The 17,849-nt window shown below is 39.4% G+C and overlaps 1 protein-coding gene across 2 annotated transcripts in view; it reads right to left on the minus strand.

Annotated features, from left to right (window-relative positions):
• The window catches only part of apaf1 (apoptotic peptidase activating factor 1), a 274,267-nt gene that overhangs the window by 38,825 nt on the left and 217,593 nt on the right, over window positions 1-17,849 (minus strand). For both annotated transcript variants that reach the window (XM_059987521.1, XM_059987522.1), the window contains 2 exons: window positions 15,976-16,101; window positions 10,580-10,723 (listed from right to left, as the gene is read on the minus strand). In XM_059987521.1, coding sequence (XP_059843504.1) covers window positions 10,580-10,723; window positions 15,976-16,101 — 270 coding nt within the window. The remainder of the gene's footprint in view (window positions 1-10,579; window positions 10,724-15,975; window positions 16,102-17,849) is intronic.

Consider the following 17,849-nt stretch of genomic DNA (forward strand, 5'->3'; position numbering starts at 1 on the left):
AGCAGAACTTCCTGACTCTATATCTCGGTGCTACAACTGAAGATGAAGTGTTTTGACCTGAATTACCAACTCTTTATTCCTTTCCATCAATTCTGCCTGACCTGCTGAGTTCCTCCAGCATTTTGTGAGTGTGTTGCTCGGGATTTCCAGCATCTGCAGAATCTCTTGAGTTTAGCAATATACGGTTTGTTTAGGCCTGTCCATTAGATTGCATTACATTGTCCAGGACTCTCACCACTGTCAATTGTGACACCAAGAGATACGGAATGCTAAATCTTTACTTCATGTGTAGGTAAGAAGCGCAGGCAACATTCTGCATGCCACATCCTTGACCCATTTATTCTTTGTTGTGCAAAGCTGGTACAGCCAAAGTATAATGATTAATCAATTGTAATAAAGTTCACTTATGAACATGTGGGATGTCCCTTCACATTGTGTTGGAAGACAGAATCTTAACTTAGTTCTATATACAGAGTAAAGCTACCTAACTACTGTACAAAATAATCTCTTTTACAAGGGAATTGTTTTACAATTCCAACTGCTCCACTCCTCACAGCAAGGACAATTATGGATAAGCAATAATTTCTGCTCTTGTCAGTTATGCCAAATCATGAGCATCAACTGAAGGGAGCAAGAGAGAAAAAGGTTTGATTAATGTGGTGTGGGTAACACAACACTTTATAGCACCAGCTGTATTACTGGGGTTCAATTCCCATTGCTGTCTAGAAGGAGTTTGTATGTTCTTTCCATGATGCTGTGGGTTTTCTCCTGGTGCTCTGGTTTCCTCCCACATTCCAAGGCACACATTTACGGTTAGTTACTTATGGGCATGCTACATTAGTGCTGGAAGCATGGCAATACATTTTGCTGCCCAGCAAAATCCTCATGACCTGATGCAAATGGTGCTTTCACTGATCATTTCAATGTTTATGTGACAAATAAAGCTCATTTTTCTTTTAAAAAGCAAGCTACACTGTAACTCCAGTTTAATCTCATGAATATTTAATACTGGGAGTCAATAGTGCATAACCTTGTACAAGTTTAGGTCTGCCTTAGTTATTCTCTCAGGCACAGCAGCCTTGCAAATATTTTGATTGTTCCTATACAGGTGCCTGCACAATTCAAAACTTAAATATGTGCTATTAGATTCCACGTGATAACACCAGCCATCTTAGAGAGCAGACTAAAATACATCTTTGAGACTGGAACAGTTAGGAATCATCAGCCTGTGAAATCATAACCAATGAGCATGAGGTAAATCACTAAAAACAAATGACACTTACTTTGCTCAATATGATTTTACACTATAAAAATAGCTCTGACTCGTCCTGTATACACAGTATTACCTTTTCTTCTGGTTATTTCTGGCTGCAAATACTGAATCTGTGTTCTTTGGGTAGGAGCCAAGCATTATGTTTCACAGAGCATCAAATTGGATCATCCTCCATTTGTCTGCGCTTCTTGTTCTAAATCTCTATCCATTTATAAGTTTAAAAAAAAATCAACTTTTAACTACAACTCAAGCCAGCAGTCTGCTCTGCAAAAGGAAATAATAATAAAAATACTAGGCTCACAGTATGTCAGCTCATGAGTCCAAAACCCATATTGTTCCTTTTTTGTTTCTTTTACTGCTGCTGCGTATTTAATGTCTTCAGCACGCTATTCACCGGGTCACCTAGTCCTCCTTCAGCTGGAAGCTGTGGTTTTAATTTTCCATTGATATTTCCTCTCTCCATCTTTACCACCTTCCCCCTCCCCACAAATGTTTGGTCTGTCATTTCTGCTACTCATCTGCCATCCTTGCCTGATCCCATTCCACTATATCTTTTCACAGTTTTGCCAGCATATTCCAGTTTAACAATCAAACAGAATATACTGGAAAGAAGGTCTCCACCTCCAAATCATTTTTATATTGTATATTAAAAAAAAACCAATCCAGATTGCTAAACTCTAATGGCAATTATCTTTCAGCCTGCTAGCCGGATTATCCTTCACTTGCGTACTGAGCCCACTTCTGATCCAGCCCAATTCAGAGAGATTAAAGTTAATTTTCTACTTAAAGGATGCTTTTCCTTCTCACCTTCCGGATATCTAACACAGTTCTTCAAGATCAAACAACCTAATTTATGAAGATGGATGAAAGTGCACTGAAAATGTGCATTCACGTCTAGTGGTGCTCCAGTACCTGCAGTATTGATAGTACTATGTGAGTGAATGTTTGATCCAAAAGGATTTCAAATTCACTGATAAAATAAATCAACACAGAGGCAAAAATGCCAGTTACCAATGTTACATCTATCCCTATCTCAGCCTAATGGGACATGTGAACAATAATACTGCCACAGTAGCACAGCAGTTAGCACGACACTATTACAGAATGGGGTATCAAAGTTCGGCGTTCAATTCTGGACCCACCTGTAAGGAATCTGTATGTCCTCCCAGGGGAATGTGTGGGTTTTTCTGAGTGCTCTGGTTTCCTCCCACAGTCCAAAAATGAACCGGGTAGATAACTGGTAATTGTAAATTGTCCCATGATTAACTCAGGGTTAAGTTTGAGTTTTTGGGGGTTGCTGGGACAGTGCGGCTCAAACAGTTGGAAGGACCCACTCCGTGCTGTATCACTAAATAAATAAAAGATTAGGAAAACAATGCATCACACCGGACAATACTGAAAACATATATATGCCTTTGCTCTGTATAGAGAAATGAAGCATGAAATTTGACTTTGAATGCTGGGCTCCTAATTAATTTACAATTGACTCAAAGCTGTGAACTAATGTTATCTAGTAACTAAACATTCATCTTAAAAATAGGGATGAAAAGATTCTAATTCCATGAACAGCTTGAACAAGTCAAGGGCAAAACCTCAACTGAAAGTCATTGCAATAACAAAAATGTTGAAAGGATACCGCTGCAGCTCCCAAGGAACATTCTTCTCAGGGTTTTGAAGCCATTAAAAGTTATGTGCATTTTTTTTTATAATGTCAACTTAATGTACAAAAATTAAAACAAATAATTGCAAGATGAAATTCAAGTCATTTATTCACAAAAGGTGTTTGCTCATTATTACTAAGATGCTAATGTAAGTTAGAAAAGAGGCTTTATATAAATGGAGGGACTCTGGCAATATTGATGAAATAAACAATTGAAGGTATGAGATAAAAATGATACAATATGCCAGAAAGATCAATAAATACACAAAAAGCTAGAGGAGCTCAGTGAGTCAGGCAGCCCATTTGCTGAGTTCCTCCAGCGTATTGCGTGTGTTGCTCTGGATTTCCAGAATCTCTTGTGTTAATAAATAAATACAATGGGTTGAAATAAGGAATACACAAGGATTAGGAAGTTGGTGGGCGCATCCCACAGGACCACCAAGAAGTCACAGGGTCAGCAAGTACCAAGATGAGGACAGGTGTCTGAGGTGAAAAAATAATAAAGTGCACGCAGTATTGCGAAACCGGCAAAATATTGAAGGTACAATTGATGCACGTTTCTTAAATGTTAGAAAAAGTACATAATCAAGCCTACTAAGAGAAGAGCCGTTACTAGGGAAGATTTAAAGTAGTGGAAGGAGTGGAAGTGGGAGAACACAAATTCTCCCATAAGGGAAGTGGAAGCACAATCATGACTTAGTTATGTTGACCATAGCAGCTGGAAAGGTGATTGATTGTCTGGGAGTAAAAATTTAAACTGGGACAGGCAACTTTTACTGAGCTAATTTGTGATGGGACTCAAAGTAGCTGCTGATTCAGATTCAGACCCTTTTCAAGACAAAAGAATTAACTCACAAAACTAGAACCATATCCCTATATTCCTTCTTCACTGAAAGCCAACAAGCATACAAGGTGGAATAAAGGCAAAGAAGGGAAACTGATACCAGAGACAGAGTGTTCAAGAGCTGGAGAAAGACTATTTAATCGGGGGGGGGGGGGGGGTGGAGGGAAGAGAAGAGGGGGTGAATTTAATAAGAACATTGAAAAAGTAAAGAAGCTACATAAGAATTACAGGCAATTAATAAAAACACAAACTCCTAGATACTTTACAATGATCAAAGGGAAGAGTGGCCCATAGAGCAAATCTGTAACCTTGGCATGGAGGTAAAAGAGGTACACAGTACTAAATGAATATTTTCTCTTTATTGGGTCATACAAGATGGAAACAGGCCCTTCATCAACTGGTCCAAGCCAACCAAGACACCCATGCAAGCCATTTCAATCTTCCCAAGTTTGGTCCATATCCTTCTAAACAAAGGAGATCCCAACCTGGGTTCACAGGCCTCTTGCTTAATGGTATTGATCCATGGCATAAAAAAGTTTGGGAACCCCTTGCCTAAACCTTTCCTATTCATGTACCTGCCCAAGAGTCTTTTAAATGTTCTTAATGTACGTACCTCAACATTTTACTCCGACAGTTCATTCCATATAGGCAACACTCCCTGAAGGGAAAAAAATACCCCCCAGGTTCCTATAAATCTCTTCCCTCTCACCTTAAGCTTATAGCCTCTAGTTCTTGATTCCCCAACCTTACAGCTGTGTGCATTCACCCCAACTATGCCCCTTATACTTATCTAAAAGATCACAGCTCATTTTCCTATGCTTCAATGAATAAAATCCTAGATTATACAACTTCAGTTCGTATCTCAGTCAACATCTCTGCAACACTTTTTTTGCACTCTTTTTCAGCTTAATTGCATCTTTCCAATATGGTCTTGCCAACATCTTTTACAACCACAACATTAACATCCCAACTTCTAGACTCAATGCCCTGAATGATGAAGGCCAGCCTGGTAAAAGCTATCTTCACCCTTTTCTTCTTGTGATGCCTATTTGACGGAATTATGTACTTGTACTACTAGGTCCCTCTGGGCCTACCATTCAATGTCAAGGTTCTATCCTGATCTGTCTTCCCAAACTGTAACACCTCACACTTACCTGAATTAACATACATTTGCCATTCATTGGTCTAGCTGCACAGGTAATCAAGATCCAAATTTTAAAGTCATCTGTAAACTTACTAACGATACCTTGTACATTCTCACCTAGTCAAAACACACACAATGCTGGAGGAACTCAGCAGACCAGGCAGCATCTATGGAAAAAGATCAGGATAGAACCTCAGATTAATCGTGGATGCCTGTACCTCATTTCACTACTCCAAAATCATGTCTCTCGATTTCATTTCATCCACTTTTCCACCCAAATAATCACATCATCTTTGTCTTCCCAGAGCCTGAAGCTTTCCTTCTCACTGACAAGCCACAGAATGCAAGATTGAAGAATCGGCGCTTTAAAAAAGTTAGATGACAGCTAGATCTAGTGGTCACCACACCACATGAAAGATGTGATAACATGAGAAGAGGTTGTTGTTAAGTGTTAGAGAGTTGTCAACTCATGGCGACCCTATGGATTGTTGCCCTTACTGAGTTCTGATCCCCACAAAGGCAACTCATTGTTGATAATATGACATTCATGGCTGTCCTCCTTTTGTCCATTCATCGTATTGGTGGCCTTCCTGTCTTCCGTTGTCCTTCCACCTTGCCGAGGATGATATCCTTTTCCAGGGAGCTGTTTCTTTGCACAGTAAACACAACGTACACTGCAAATGCTGTGGTCAAATCAACACGTACAAACAAGCTGGATGAACTCAGCAGATCGGGCAGCATCTGTTGAAATGAGCAGTCAATGTTTCGGGCCGAGACTGTTCCATTTTTTAAACTTCTTCAGGGTAGGCATACCTCAAAGAGACTTTGCAGTGGAGTAATGAATAGTAAACACAAAGTACACTGCAGATGCTGTGGCTAAATCAACAGGTCTTGGCCCGAAACGTTGAATGCTCGTTTCAACGGATGCTGCCCGACCTGCTGAGTTCATTCAGCTTGTTTGTACGTGTTTCTTTGCATGATGTGCCCAAAAGTACAATAGGGGGAGTCTTGTCATTTGAACCTCCAGATAGAGACTTGGTTTGATCTCATTGAGGACTGATTTGTTTGTTCTGTGAGAGGTCCACAAGATGCATAGTATTTTTCTCCAGCACCCCAGTTCAGAGGCATTGATATGCAGATACAATATGGTCTTTAAGAGGTTCCTGCATGGGTACATGGAGCTCAGAAAAATAGAGGGCTATGGGTGACCTTAGGTAATTTCTAAGTATTGTACATGTTCGGCACAGCATTGTGGGCCAGAGGGCCTGCATTGTGTGTAGGCTTTCTGTCTTTCTATGATAAGAGGTACAAGGATACAATGAAGGCATGAATGATTTTAACTCTTTATTGGAGATAAGCCAGGTTCAAGGCAGCAGAATTAGAAAAGATTTGGGAAGGATAAATTCATGCCTGAAAGGGCAGTGGAAGCAATAACCCTAAAGACATTAAATAAGTCTTAAAAGCTGAAATCTGCAAAGCTCCCGAATGAAAGCTGGGATTATTCTTACATGGCTGACAAGAACGCAATGGATGATCGGCCTTTTCTCTGTGCTGTAGATTTCCATGATTACACAGGCAGCTAATTCCATTTGTCAGACTGTCCAAAGGGAAAACAGAATTGGATGCAGCACCCGTTGATCTTGCTTCCAATTGCTGTCCAGCTTGCATTTACATGTATAAAGGTGTAGTTGCAAAGTAACTACCTTTCACAGATGAATAATCTGGTGAAATACGAATGTTTTGGCAAATCTTAAGAATATGATTGTTGATAGACTCACGTCCATTAATAAAGGCGTTGCTATTTTACCCAAAATAATTACAACTGAATGTGAACATCACCTGAAGTCAATGTTACTCTAAACTGCAAAAATAATATTGAAAAATATTCTTCAGATCCCTTAACAAAATTTGCATGCAAATGTTTTGTATTCAGATTTTTCCAGGAGTGTTGCTATGGTAACAACGATTACACAGTATTTGTCCAGACCAGACTAGCATGATAACACCGTCAGGATAATTCTCAGGCATGACTCCAACAAGGTCTTAATTAAAATCGTAACAGGACATAAGCACAGTGCACAAATAGCATGGACTCTGCAGGGTTGCTTGAGACCTTTACAAAGGATGACTGCCTCAATGCGAAGCATTTATTCAAAAGCTAATTAGGTGATTAATGGACAAGAATAGTCTATTAACAATATCCTATCCACAAAGAATTAAGTATCCCAAAGGGCCATGATTTACAATTGTCTGATTCAGATTTAAGATCCCTCATAATGGAAATAAAATTTAACTTTCCTATTGAAATCTATGAACAGACAATAGGTTACAAAAACTATTCGCTGAAAGAAATGATTTCCTTCATGCCTTTAACACCTAAAATACACCATGATGCTTCACAGAAGCCTGAGGGAAAAGTGCAGACAGGAAATAATAGATACGATCAAAGCCAAGATTTCAAAGCCAAAGAAGAAAGCAGAGAAAATGGTTATAAACAAGAGATTCCACAGATGCTGCTAATCCAGAACAACATCCACAAAATGCCGGAGGAACTCAGCCGGTCAGGCAGCATCCATGGAGAGGAATAAACATCTCTTCAGCTTTCTCTACTCCAAGGAAAATAAACCCAGTTGATCCAGTCTCTCCTCATAAACAAAACGGTTAACAATTCAATTCCAAACCATGGAGTTCTGATTAAAAAAAAAGGTGCTAAAAATGGTAATCCAGAGGAGGGTTGTTGCACAAGAGACTGAAACAAAGAGCAGTGATTATGGAGACAGAGGTTGGAGGAGGGCTAGAGGAAGACACAAAACCTTGGATGTGCTTTCCTGGATTGCGACTAGGGTTGGCGCAACCCTAGATGCAAAAGTGTAAATTGTCATAAAATAATGCAGCACAGAAACTAGACCTTCAGCTCACCATGCCCCTGCTGACTATCAGGCACCCTGTACACTAATTCCATATACAGCCAATAGGTCCATCATCTTCTATGCTATGGCAATTCCAATCTTATCTAGATGCTTGTAAGAGTCAAGTTTATTGTCATTTAACTATTTACATGCATACTCTCAAACAAGACAATGTTTCTCCAGACCAGGGTATAAAGCACTGTAGTATACGTAACACATAATAACTTACGAAAGTAAGGATGAAATTTGAAAGTAGATTACACGTAAATAAACAAACTAAAGTGCATAAATTAAATACTATAAGGTACAGAAGAGATCAGTCAGTAGCGCTTTGATTGCGATGTGGAAGGGGGTTCAGAAGCCTAATGGCCTGAGGGAAGTAACTAGTTCCCATTCTGACTGTTCTTTTTATGCACTGGAATCTCCTGCCTGATGATAGAAAGTCAAAGAGGATGCTGGATGGATGGGTGGTATCCTTAATGATACTAAGGGCCCTGTGTATGCAGCGTTCCTGATAAATGTCCCCAATGGATGGTAGGGAGACCCCTCTGACACTCTCAGCTGTTCACACAGTCCCCTGTAAGACTTCCAGTCTGATGCTTGGCTGCCCCACACCAGATGAAGATGCAGCTTGTCAGGACATTCTCAATGGTGCTCCAATAAAATTCAGTTAAGATGGCAGGTGTCTCGCTTGCCTCAATCTCTTTAGCTCCTTAGGAAGAGTACCTATCTTCATCACTCAGCAAGGCAGTACATTCCAGATTCCAGCAATCCTCTGTGTGAAAAAATATATTTTTCAGATTTCTTCTGAAACTTTTTATGCCTTGTCCTAAACCAGGGGTTCCCAGCTGCTTTTATGCCATGGCGCCCTACCATTAACCAAGGGGTGAGTGGACCCCAGGGTGGGAACTTCTCTCCTCAACCTGCATCTGCTGGCTCTAGACTGCTCTGCCTTTGATGACTTTATATTCTCCCCTCAGAGTTCTCTACTCCAAGGGAAATAAACCTTGCCAGTCCTCACAACCAAAATATTTAATCCAAGGCAAACTCCAGGTAATTTTCCTCTGCATTTTCTGAAGCACAGTCACATCATTCCTAACATAGAGGATTGTATACTCTCTGGATGATGGGTTTTAGTGACTGTAAAAGCCATGGTCTATATATTGCAACAATAATAATGCAGAGCTACTGGTGATAACTGAGAAAATCATTTGAAACTGACAGCAATTTTGGGAGTTTTATTCTAGGTCCTCTTATGCGGAAACCCCAAAGTTGCTGTATGATTCAGGTTGCAATGCTTCTCGCACTTCCCCTGCAGTAAATGAGCATCACTCAAACAGATGTGAATTTTGGGAATTACCAATGTAGTTTGTCAAAAATCTTAAGCTTGGTTACATTAGGTCTTTTCCCTTCCTTTTCTGTCAAAGAAATAGTTCCAGAAGTACTGGATACGCTGATGGTAATGTTCCAACATGCTTTGGTCTCTTCATCAGTTCCCACAGTTGAGTTGCTAACGTAACCTCAGTTATATAAAAAAAGAATAAAAACAAGGAATTATAGGCCAGTTCTGATTCATCAGTAGTGGAAAAATATATATATAAAGATATAAAAGCAGAGCATTTGAAAACCAGTGAATCAGTCAATGTCAGCATGGATTTATGGCAGGGCAATCACGCACAGCAAATTTACTGGAACCTTTTAAGAAAATAACCAGTAGAGTGGATGAGGAGAACAAATGGTCCTGGTTATTTGAACTTTCAGAATGCTTTTTGTCAAGGTCCACATAAGAAATTAGTGCATAAAATTAAATCATATGAGATCATATACTAATTTTCTACACTGACATAGAACTGCTTGGTAGACAGGAAACAAAAGATTATGAATAAATGGGTCCTCTTCCCAGTGACAGAGGCTAGTATGGTTCCAGAAGATACAGTAAGTACAGGGACTACAGCAATAAATTAGTGATTTAGGTGAGGAAATTAACATGAATATGAATTATAGATTTTAAGTAACTGTTTTCTGCAATTTATGGATCCTCAAGTTTCTTTATCATGGAGTCATCCTTTGGGAGGAACCATGCATTCAATGCTCACCTTTATAAAGTAAATTCCACCTTGACAGTCATTTAAAAATTAAATTGACTTTGAATCCCTTTTCCCCCTGTATTTTTAAATGTTTTTGCTTAGTCCTTACTGTATAACAGTGAGTAGGTATTCATCAATAGTTTCTGTAGATTTGCTTTATATGATTGCAAGATTTTCAGCAGAACTAAATTAAAATTTATCAAAGATGTGATTAAGGTTTAATATCGACTGATGAAGTTGGTGCTGCCAAAGGTATAGGCTGCATTGATAAATTTCTTGGGGGATTAATTCACCGCATTATTTCATAAATAATCACTGCTCTTCAGAAGTACCATTAACAAGCAGCCAGAGCTTATTGGTAGGATTTGTGGTTTTGGAAAATCATTAATTATTAAGATTGATAAAGAAAAAGTTCAACGAAGTTATATACTCCATGGCAGTTCAATAATTAAAATAATACTGTTCTCAAAACTGTATGTATGAAACTAAATATTAAACTTGCCTAAGAACTTGCCATCTCTGCTCATCTTGAAACCTGCTAATCAACTGTTAATAGTCTTAGAATTCAAAATAACATTAGTTGCTTTCTGCCTTAACTTGCAGCCAAGTGAACAAACAAAATCTTTTAGAGTATTACAGGAGCTGTGTATATGTGCCCTTACCTTTATATAACCTCCAGTGGAGACCAAAATCCTGCTGTTGGGAGAGAAGTGAAGATCTGTGACCCAGCCTCCATGTTTGGAATCCTTGATCTCGGCATCATTCGGACAAATATGAAGCAGAGAACCATCTCTCACCCTCCAGATCTAATCAAGGAAAAATAAATCTTGAATATTAGTAAATTGTAACAACTAACTGAGATTATCTACTTTAACTTCATTTGACTTTAATATCTTTCACTGTATCAATCACATTTTCATTCAATATGTTCTGAATGGCTTTGATATGCACTGAAAGGACATTAAACTTTCAATTCTGGAGGGAACTAAAAGATGGGGTGGGTAGGAGATTGAAAAGGGAGATAATAGTGGCTACAGTGCATTTGTACACAAGTTGCATGGAAGTTCTGCCAACAGTTTTGTTCCACAGACCTCAAAAATGACCTAAAATTGGTTTAAATTAATGCAGTTTCTTCACCCAGCTAGGTGACAATCCTGGGTGTCTGCTGCAGATGGTGTTCTTATAAAATAATGCAGACCGTTATAAATGCCAGGAAATTACAAGACTAACAAATAAGAAGTTATTTTCCTCTTTGTTACAATATTCAGTTCCTGATGCTATAATTTCCTAAATTAATAGGATCTCTTCCAATGTCACCATTAAGGAGGCTCGCATAGTTTTAAATAACGTGTTATCCAACTGACAGGCGCAAACTAATTCTCCTTCCCCTTATTGATCAGTTTGCACCCTTGAACCAATGCCTTTTATAACTAGATGCTTGTTTATCTATACATTATTAACAAGCTATTTGCAATGGCCTTCCACTCACGTCAAATATAACTTCCAGCATCTTCCTTTGGCCATAGCATTTGAAAACCACCAATCATCATTGATGACATTCAGTTCAATGTCACTAACACCACTTTCAATTACCCTAAATAGCCACACTGTCAGATCAGGAAAGGAAAAAAAGACCTACATGAATTACCAAAGAGTAAGTATTGACAGTCTTAACGCACCACAAGGTGACTTGGAAAATAGTTTGCAGAAGGGACTAAACGTGTATTTCTTTTACTTAATAAATGAAGTTTGTCATCGAGTAATACAGTGACACAGCACAGAATTTTAGGTCCTTCGGCTGAACTCACCTAGCAAACCAAGATGCCCAACTCAGCTAGTCCCATTTCCCACATTTGGTACATATCCATCTAAAACTTTTCTATTGATAGAACTGTCCAAATGACAACTAAAGGTTGTTATATCTGCCTCAATCACTTTCTCTGGTGGTTTCTTCCATATACTGTACGTACCAACCTCTTTGGGAAGAGCTTGTCCTTTGGGTTGCTTTACAATTTTTCCCCTTTCACCTTAAACCTGTTTCCTCTAATTTACTTTTCCCTGTGAAAAGTACTGTGCGCATTATCTTATCAATGCCCTTTGTGACTTGGTGCACCTCTGTAAGAATATAGAATGTAAAATAGTGCAGCACAGCACAGGCCCTTCAGCCCACGATGTTGTGCTGACCTTTCAACCTACTCCAAAATCAATTTAACACTTCATCCCACACACCCCTCCATTTTTATTTCATTTCTGCGCTTGTCTAAGAGTCTTAAACGTCCTTAGCATATCTGGACATTTAAGGACTGTCACCCTGGCAGTGCATGATACCATGCACTGAAAAGCTACACTTACCTCTGACATCCCCATTATACTTTCTTCCAAGATTATACCCTCTCGCATTAGCCGCTGTTGCCCTGGAAAAAAGTCTCTGGCCATCCACGTGATTAATTCCTCTCATTATCTTATTCACCTCTACAAAATCATCGCTCACACATCTTCATCCTAAAAATAAAAGCCCTGGTTCACTTGACCTTTTCTCATAAGACATTCTCTCTAACACACGTAATATCCCGATAAGTCTCCTCTGCAGTCTCTCTAAAGTTTACATGTCCTTTCCTTAACGTGGTGAACAGAACTGAACACATACTCCAAGTGTGGTTAAGCAGTGTCTTATAGAACTGCAACATTATCTCACAGTTCCTGAACTCAATTCCTGGCTACGAAGGCTAACACAAAATAATCCTTCTTAACCACCTATCAACTTTCACGGCAACTTTGAGGGATCCGTGGGCATAGATCCAGAATTTCTGTTCCTCCACATGCTCAGAATCCTGTCTGCCATTAACCTTGTATTCTGCCTTCAAATTTGACCTTCCAAAGTTTATCACTTCCCCCGGACTGAACTCCATCTGATACTTCTTAGCCCAGCTCTGCATCCTAACAATGTACAGTTGTAACCTACCACAAATTTCTACACTATCCACAACTCTACCAAACTTACTAATCCACTCTTGCATATCCTCATCGAAATCATTCATAAAAATCACTAAGAGCAGGGATCTCAGAAAAGATCCCTGCAGAACATTACATCTACTGTTCTACCTTCATCAATTTGTTTTGTCACTTCCTCAAAGTCAATCAGGCTTGTGAGGCATAACCTAGCCCTCACAAAGCCATGCTGATTACCCCTAATCAGACTATGTTTCTGCAAATGATCATAAATCCTCTCCAATAGTTTTCCCATCACTGATGTAAGACTCACTGGTCTAGCACTCTGAAGATAATCCCTATTACCTTTCTTAAACAAAGGAATAACATCTGTCACCCTCAAATAGTCTGGTACTGTACCTGTGGCCAGTGAGGATGTAAAGATTATTGCCAAAGGTGCAACAATCTCTTCCCTTGCTTCCAGTAATAACTTGGGGTATATCTCGTTTGGGCCTGGGGACTTATCTGTCCTAATGCTTTCCAATAGCTGCTCCCCATTTCCACCACTGACCGCACAATGAGTACAGGTGTGTGTTTACAGAACCTCACCCCTTCTGAAATCTGCACTCATCTCATTGGTCTTGCTGACATTGAGTGCAGGGCTGTTGTTGTGACACCACTCAACCATCTGATCTATCTCACTCCTGTATGCCTCCTCCTCATCATTTGAGCTTCTGCCTACAACAGAGGTGTCATCAGTGAACTTATAGATGGTGGTGGAAGTGTGCTTAGGCAATTGGTCACGAGTTTAGAAAGAGTAGAGTGCTGGCCTGAGCACTCATCCTTGAGGTGTGCCTCTGTTAATGACCAGCAAAGAGGAGATGTTATTACCAGTCTGTAGACTGTGGATTCCCAATAGGGAATTTGAGGATTCAACTGCAGAAGGAGGTATATTTGAGATTTTTCGATTCCAACCTCTTGAGTTACCCCCATCTCAACCTCTCCACATCTGCTAGACATCCTCAAGGCCCAAGCAGTGTAATGTCCACCATAAACTTCTCAGCCATCTCTCTCTTCTTTAGCCTCCAAGCTGCTCCTTAGGATACTTATATGTCTTATAACTATTTCTTAGGATAAATGCGGTGTCATGTGGCCCAATATCTCCTGAAGTAACTCCATATTAAAATTTGATTTCATTATGCTCATGTGAAGGGCACTGGATTTTTTTTTCTAGAATTAAAAATACAGAATAAATTTTAGTTGTTGTTATGCTGGTCCCATTTTAAATTAAGTTTCCCCTTTTATTCACTGCAAGTGAAGTATTGGCCTTCCTTATTTTAGATGGATATTTGGATAAGCTGATCTTTAGACATAATTCTGCAGCATTTAAGGGCATTTATATATACAGTGGCATGCAGAAGTTTTGGCATCCCTGGTCAAAATTTCTATTACTGTGAATAGCTAAGCGAGTAAAAGATTACCCAATTTCCAAAAGGCATAAAGTTAAAGATGACACATTTCTTTAATATTTTAAGCAAGATTACTTTTTTATTTCCATCTTTTACAGCTTCAAAATAACAAACAAGGAAAAGGGCCCGAAGCAAAAGTTTGGGCACCCTGCATGGTCAGTACTTAGTAACACCCCCTTTGGCAAGTATCACAGCTTCTAAACACTTTCCGTAGCCAGCTAAGAGTCTTTCAATTCTTGTTTGGGGATTTTCGTCCATTCTTCCTTGCAAAAGGCTTCTAGTTCTGTGAGATCTTTGGGCTGCCTTGCATGCACTGCTCTTCTGAGGTTTATCCACAGATTTTCGATGATGTTTAGGTCGGGGGACTGTGAGGGCCATGGCAAAACCTTCAGCTTGCGCCTCTTGAGGTAGTCCATTGTGGATTTTTAGGTGTGTTTAGGATCATTATCCTGTTGTAGAAACAATCCTCTCTTCACCTTCAGCTTTTTTTTTTACAGATGGTGTGATGTTTGCTTCCAGAATTTGCTGGTATTTAATTGAATTCATTCTTCCCTCTACCAGTGAAATGTTCCCTGTGCCACTGGCTGCAACACAAGCCCAAAACATGATCGATCCACCCCCATGGTTAACAGTTGGAGAGGTGTTCTTTTCATGAAATTCTGCACCCTTTTTTCTCCAAACATACCTTGGCTCATTGCGGCCAAATAGTTCTATTTTAACTTAATCAGTCCACAGGACTTGTTTCAAAAATGCATCAGGCTTGTTTAGATGCTCCTTTGCAAACTTCTGATGCTGAATTTTGTGGTGAAGACGCAGGAAAAGTTTTCTTTTGATGACTCTTCCATGAAGGTCATATTTGTGCAGATGTCACTGCACAGTAGAACAGTGCACCACCACTCCAGAGTCTGCTAAATCTTCCTGAAGGTCTTTTGCAGTCAAATGGGGGTTTTGATTTGCCTTTCTAGGAATCCTACGAGCAGTTCTCTCGGAAAGTTTTCTTGGTCTTCCAGACCTCAACTTCACCGTTCTTGTTAACTGTAATTTCTTAATTACATTATGAACTGAGGAAACGGCTACCTGAAAATGCTTTGTTATCTTCTTATAGCCTTCTCCTGCTTTGTGGGCATCATTTATTTTAATTTTCAGAGTGTTAGGCGGCTGCTTAGTGGACCCTATGGCTGCTGATTGTTGGGACAAGGTTGGAGGAGTCAGGGCATTTATAACGCTTTGAAATTTGCATCACCTGGCCTTTCCTTACAATGACTGTAAACAAGCCACAACCCTAACAAACTAATTAAGGTCTGAGACCTTGGTAAAAGTAATCTCAGAGCTCAAATCTTTGGGGGTGCCCAAACTTTTGTATGGTGCTCCTTTCCTTTTTTTCACTCTAAAATTGTACAAAACAAAAATAATACACTAATCTTGCTTAAAATCTTGAGAAGAATGTTTCATCTTTAACTTTTTGACTTTTGGAGATCAGTTCATCTTCTGCTCACTTAACTATTCACAGTAACAGAAATTTTGATCAGGGGTGCCCAAACTTTTGCACGCCACTGTATTTGCAAAGAAATCTCATTTCCTTGTATAAATAGATTGATCAAAGTAAACTTAGCAAAAGAAATAAAAAGATACTATTGTATTTTGAGTTAAGTGATGTTTACCCTGATTTCACCATTGTCATCTCCAGTTGCCAAGTATTCGTTATCCCAAGTAAATCTGCAGCTCCGAACACAAGCATTGTGGCCGGCCAGAACAAGAGGAGGCAGGGTGTTCTTCAGGCTCCAGAGCTAAAGATAAAGGTTAAATGATTTATAGATATGCAACACCGCCATTAAAAAAAGCAAGACATATAATTCCCAGAAAGTTCATTGAAATGATATTTCTTACAGGCTGCCAGAAAAAGTTTGACAAGGTGTTATGATAGGTAAATAAAAGTTTGGGTTTAAAGGGCATATGTAAACTGAGAGGCAGAGGGAAAGGGAGGGGGCAATGAGGCAGAGGTGGGAGGGAGGCAAGGGGCAGGTGGGAAGCAGGGGAGAGGATTAGGGTAGGGGTGTAGGGACAGGGTGGCAAGAGGTGGGTGTGGGGGGGTGAGGCAGGGAGGGAGACAGGCAAAGAGACGAGAGAGGAGAGAAAGGATATTCTCAAGTTGCAGTAAAATAATTCTCCACAACATTCCAAGAGGAACCTTAGCATTTGCTGTAAAGCATGGATGCAGATGGTAACAGAAAACTAAAGTGGCAGCGTGCAGTAAATGAATTATGTTTTTAACATGAATTCTAATATCTAGAGCAAGATTTATAATTGGTATTTCACACCGCGCCTCCAGTAAGACAAAGTGATCTAAAATAAATATCTGACACATAGTTGGAACATTTTTAGCCAGATGCTACAGACCAACGATGAAAAATTTTATAGATTAATGTTATATAATGTCAGGAGTGATTCCACAAAAAGCCAAGGAGTGGCTGTACAGTAAACCAGGAGGATAAAACCAGAGTATTTATACCCACTGTGAGGAAGCCCAAACTAGGAGCTAAAGCATATAGATTTTAGCTATATCTTTAGGAAATGCAATAAGAAGGGTATGCAAAAACCCACCAATCTCAGACTTAAAATCAAGAATACTCCCGAGACTGGCAGCTTTTTATTAATCAAGGATAGAAAGGGATATCAAGTAAGGGCCACCATGCAGGAAAGCAAATGTCTTTCAAAATGACTCGAGATAAAATTCCTGTCCCTATTCCCACATTGACCAGTTTTGCCACAACAGAAGTAAAAGCTGAAAATCAAGTCTTGCCATATTCCACATCAGTAACGGCTTTTGATGGCTTTAAAAAGAATCTTACTCATTTTTATATTAATGCAGTACACAGGTTGTATTAACATATGTAGCCTGAATAATTTTAACACCAAATGACAACAATAATTTGGTTTCCTGAAGTGTATTTGAGGTCTGAAAGACTGCCATAATTCTGCACTTATACATTTAACTGCAGCAAACCTCCTATGTGAATGCTGAGCCTTGTAAAAGCGTTAGCATTTTCAAGCAGTGTCACACAGCACTACATTCTTTATTGACAGTGTTTTGAAAACAAAATGTAGTGACTTTGCTGTGTCCAAAGATGATCTTACTGACATTTGAGACAGCAAGAGACAGTCCAATAATTAACTCCACTAAAAATTGCCATAAACGATAAAGGTCAAAGAAGAGAAAATACCAATCCACATGGAAGATAGAAATCTACTGGACAGGAGCCGGCCATTTGTCCTCTCACATCATGCCAGCTAAAAACTGAGCTGCTTAGATTGCTTCTATTTTCCACCTCTTTCTGAATGCTGAAGCATTTCCAGTGCAGAACTTCTAAAGGTAATGAAAGCTTCTCATCCATCATTCTTTTGGGCAAAGAATGGCAGTCTACCACTGTTAATTAGGTGAAAGTACTTCACCTCATCTCTCCGCTAATCCTTAAATCTATGTCCCTTCATTATCAATCTTAACCAAGTGCACACTTTGCCAATGACCTTCACAACA

This window comes from Hypanus sabinus, chromosome 13 (assembly GCF_030144855.1).
Source record: "Hypanus sabinus isolate sHypSab1 chromosome 13, sHypSab1.hap1, whole genome shotgun sequence".
NCBI classification, from domain to species: domain Eukaryota; kingdom Metazoa; phylum Chordata; class Chondrichthyes; order Myliobatiformes; family Dasyatidae; genus Hypanus; species Hypanus sabinus.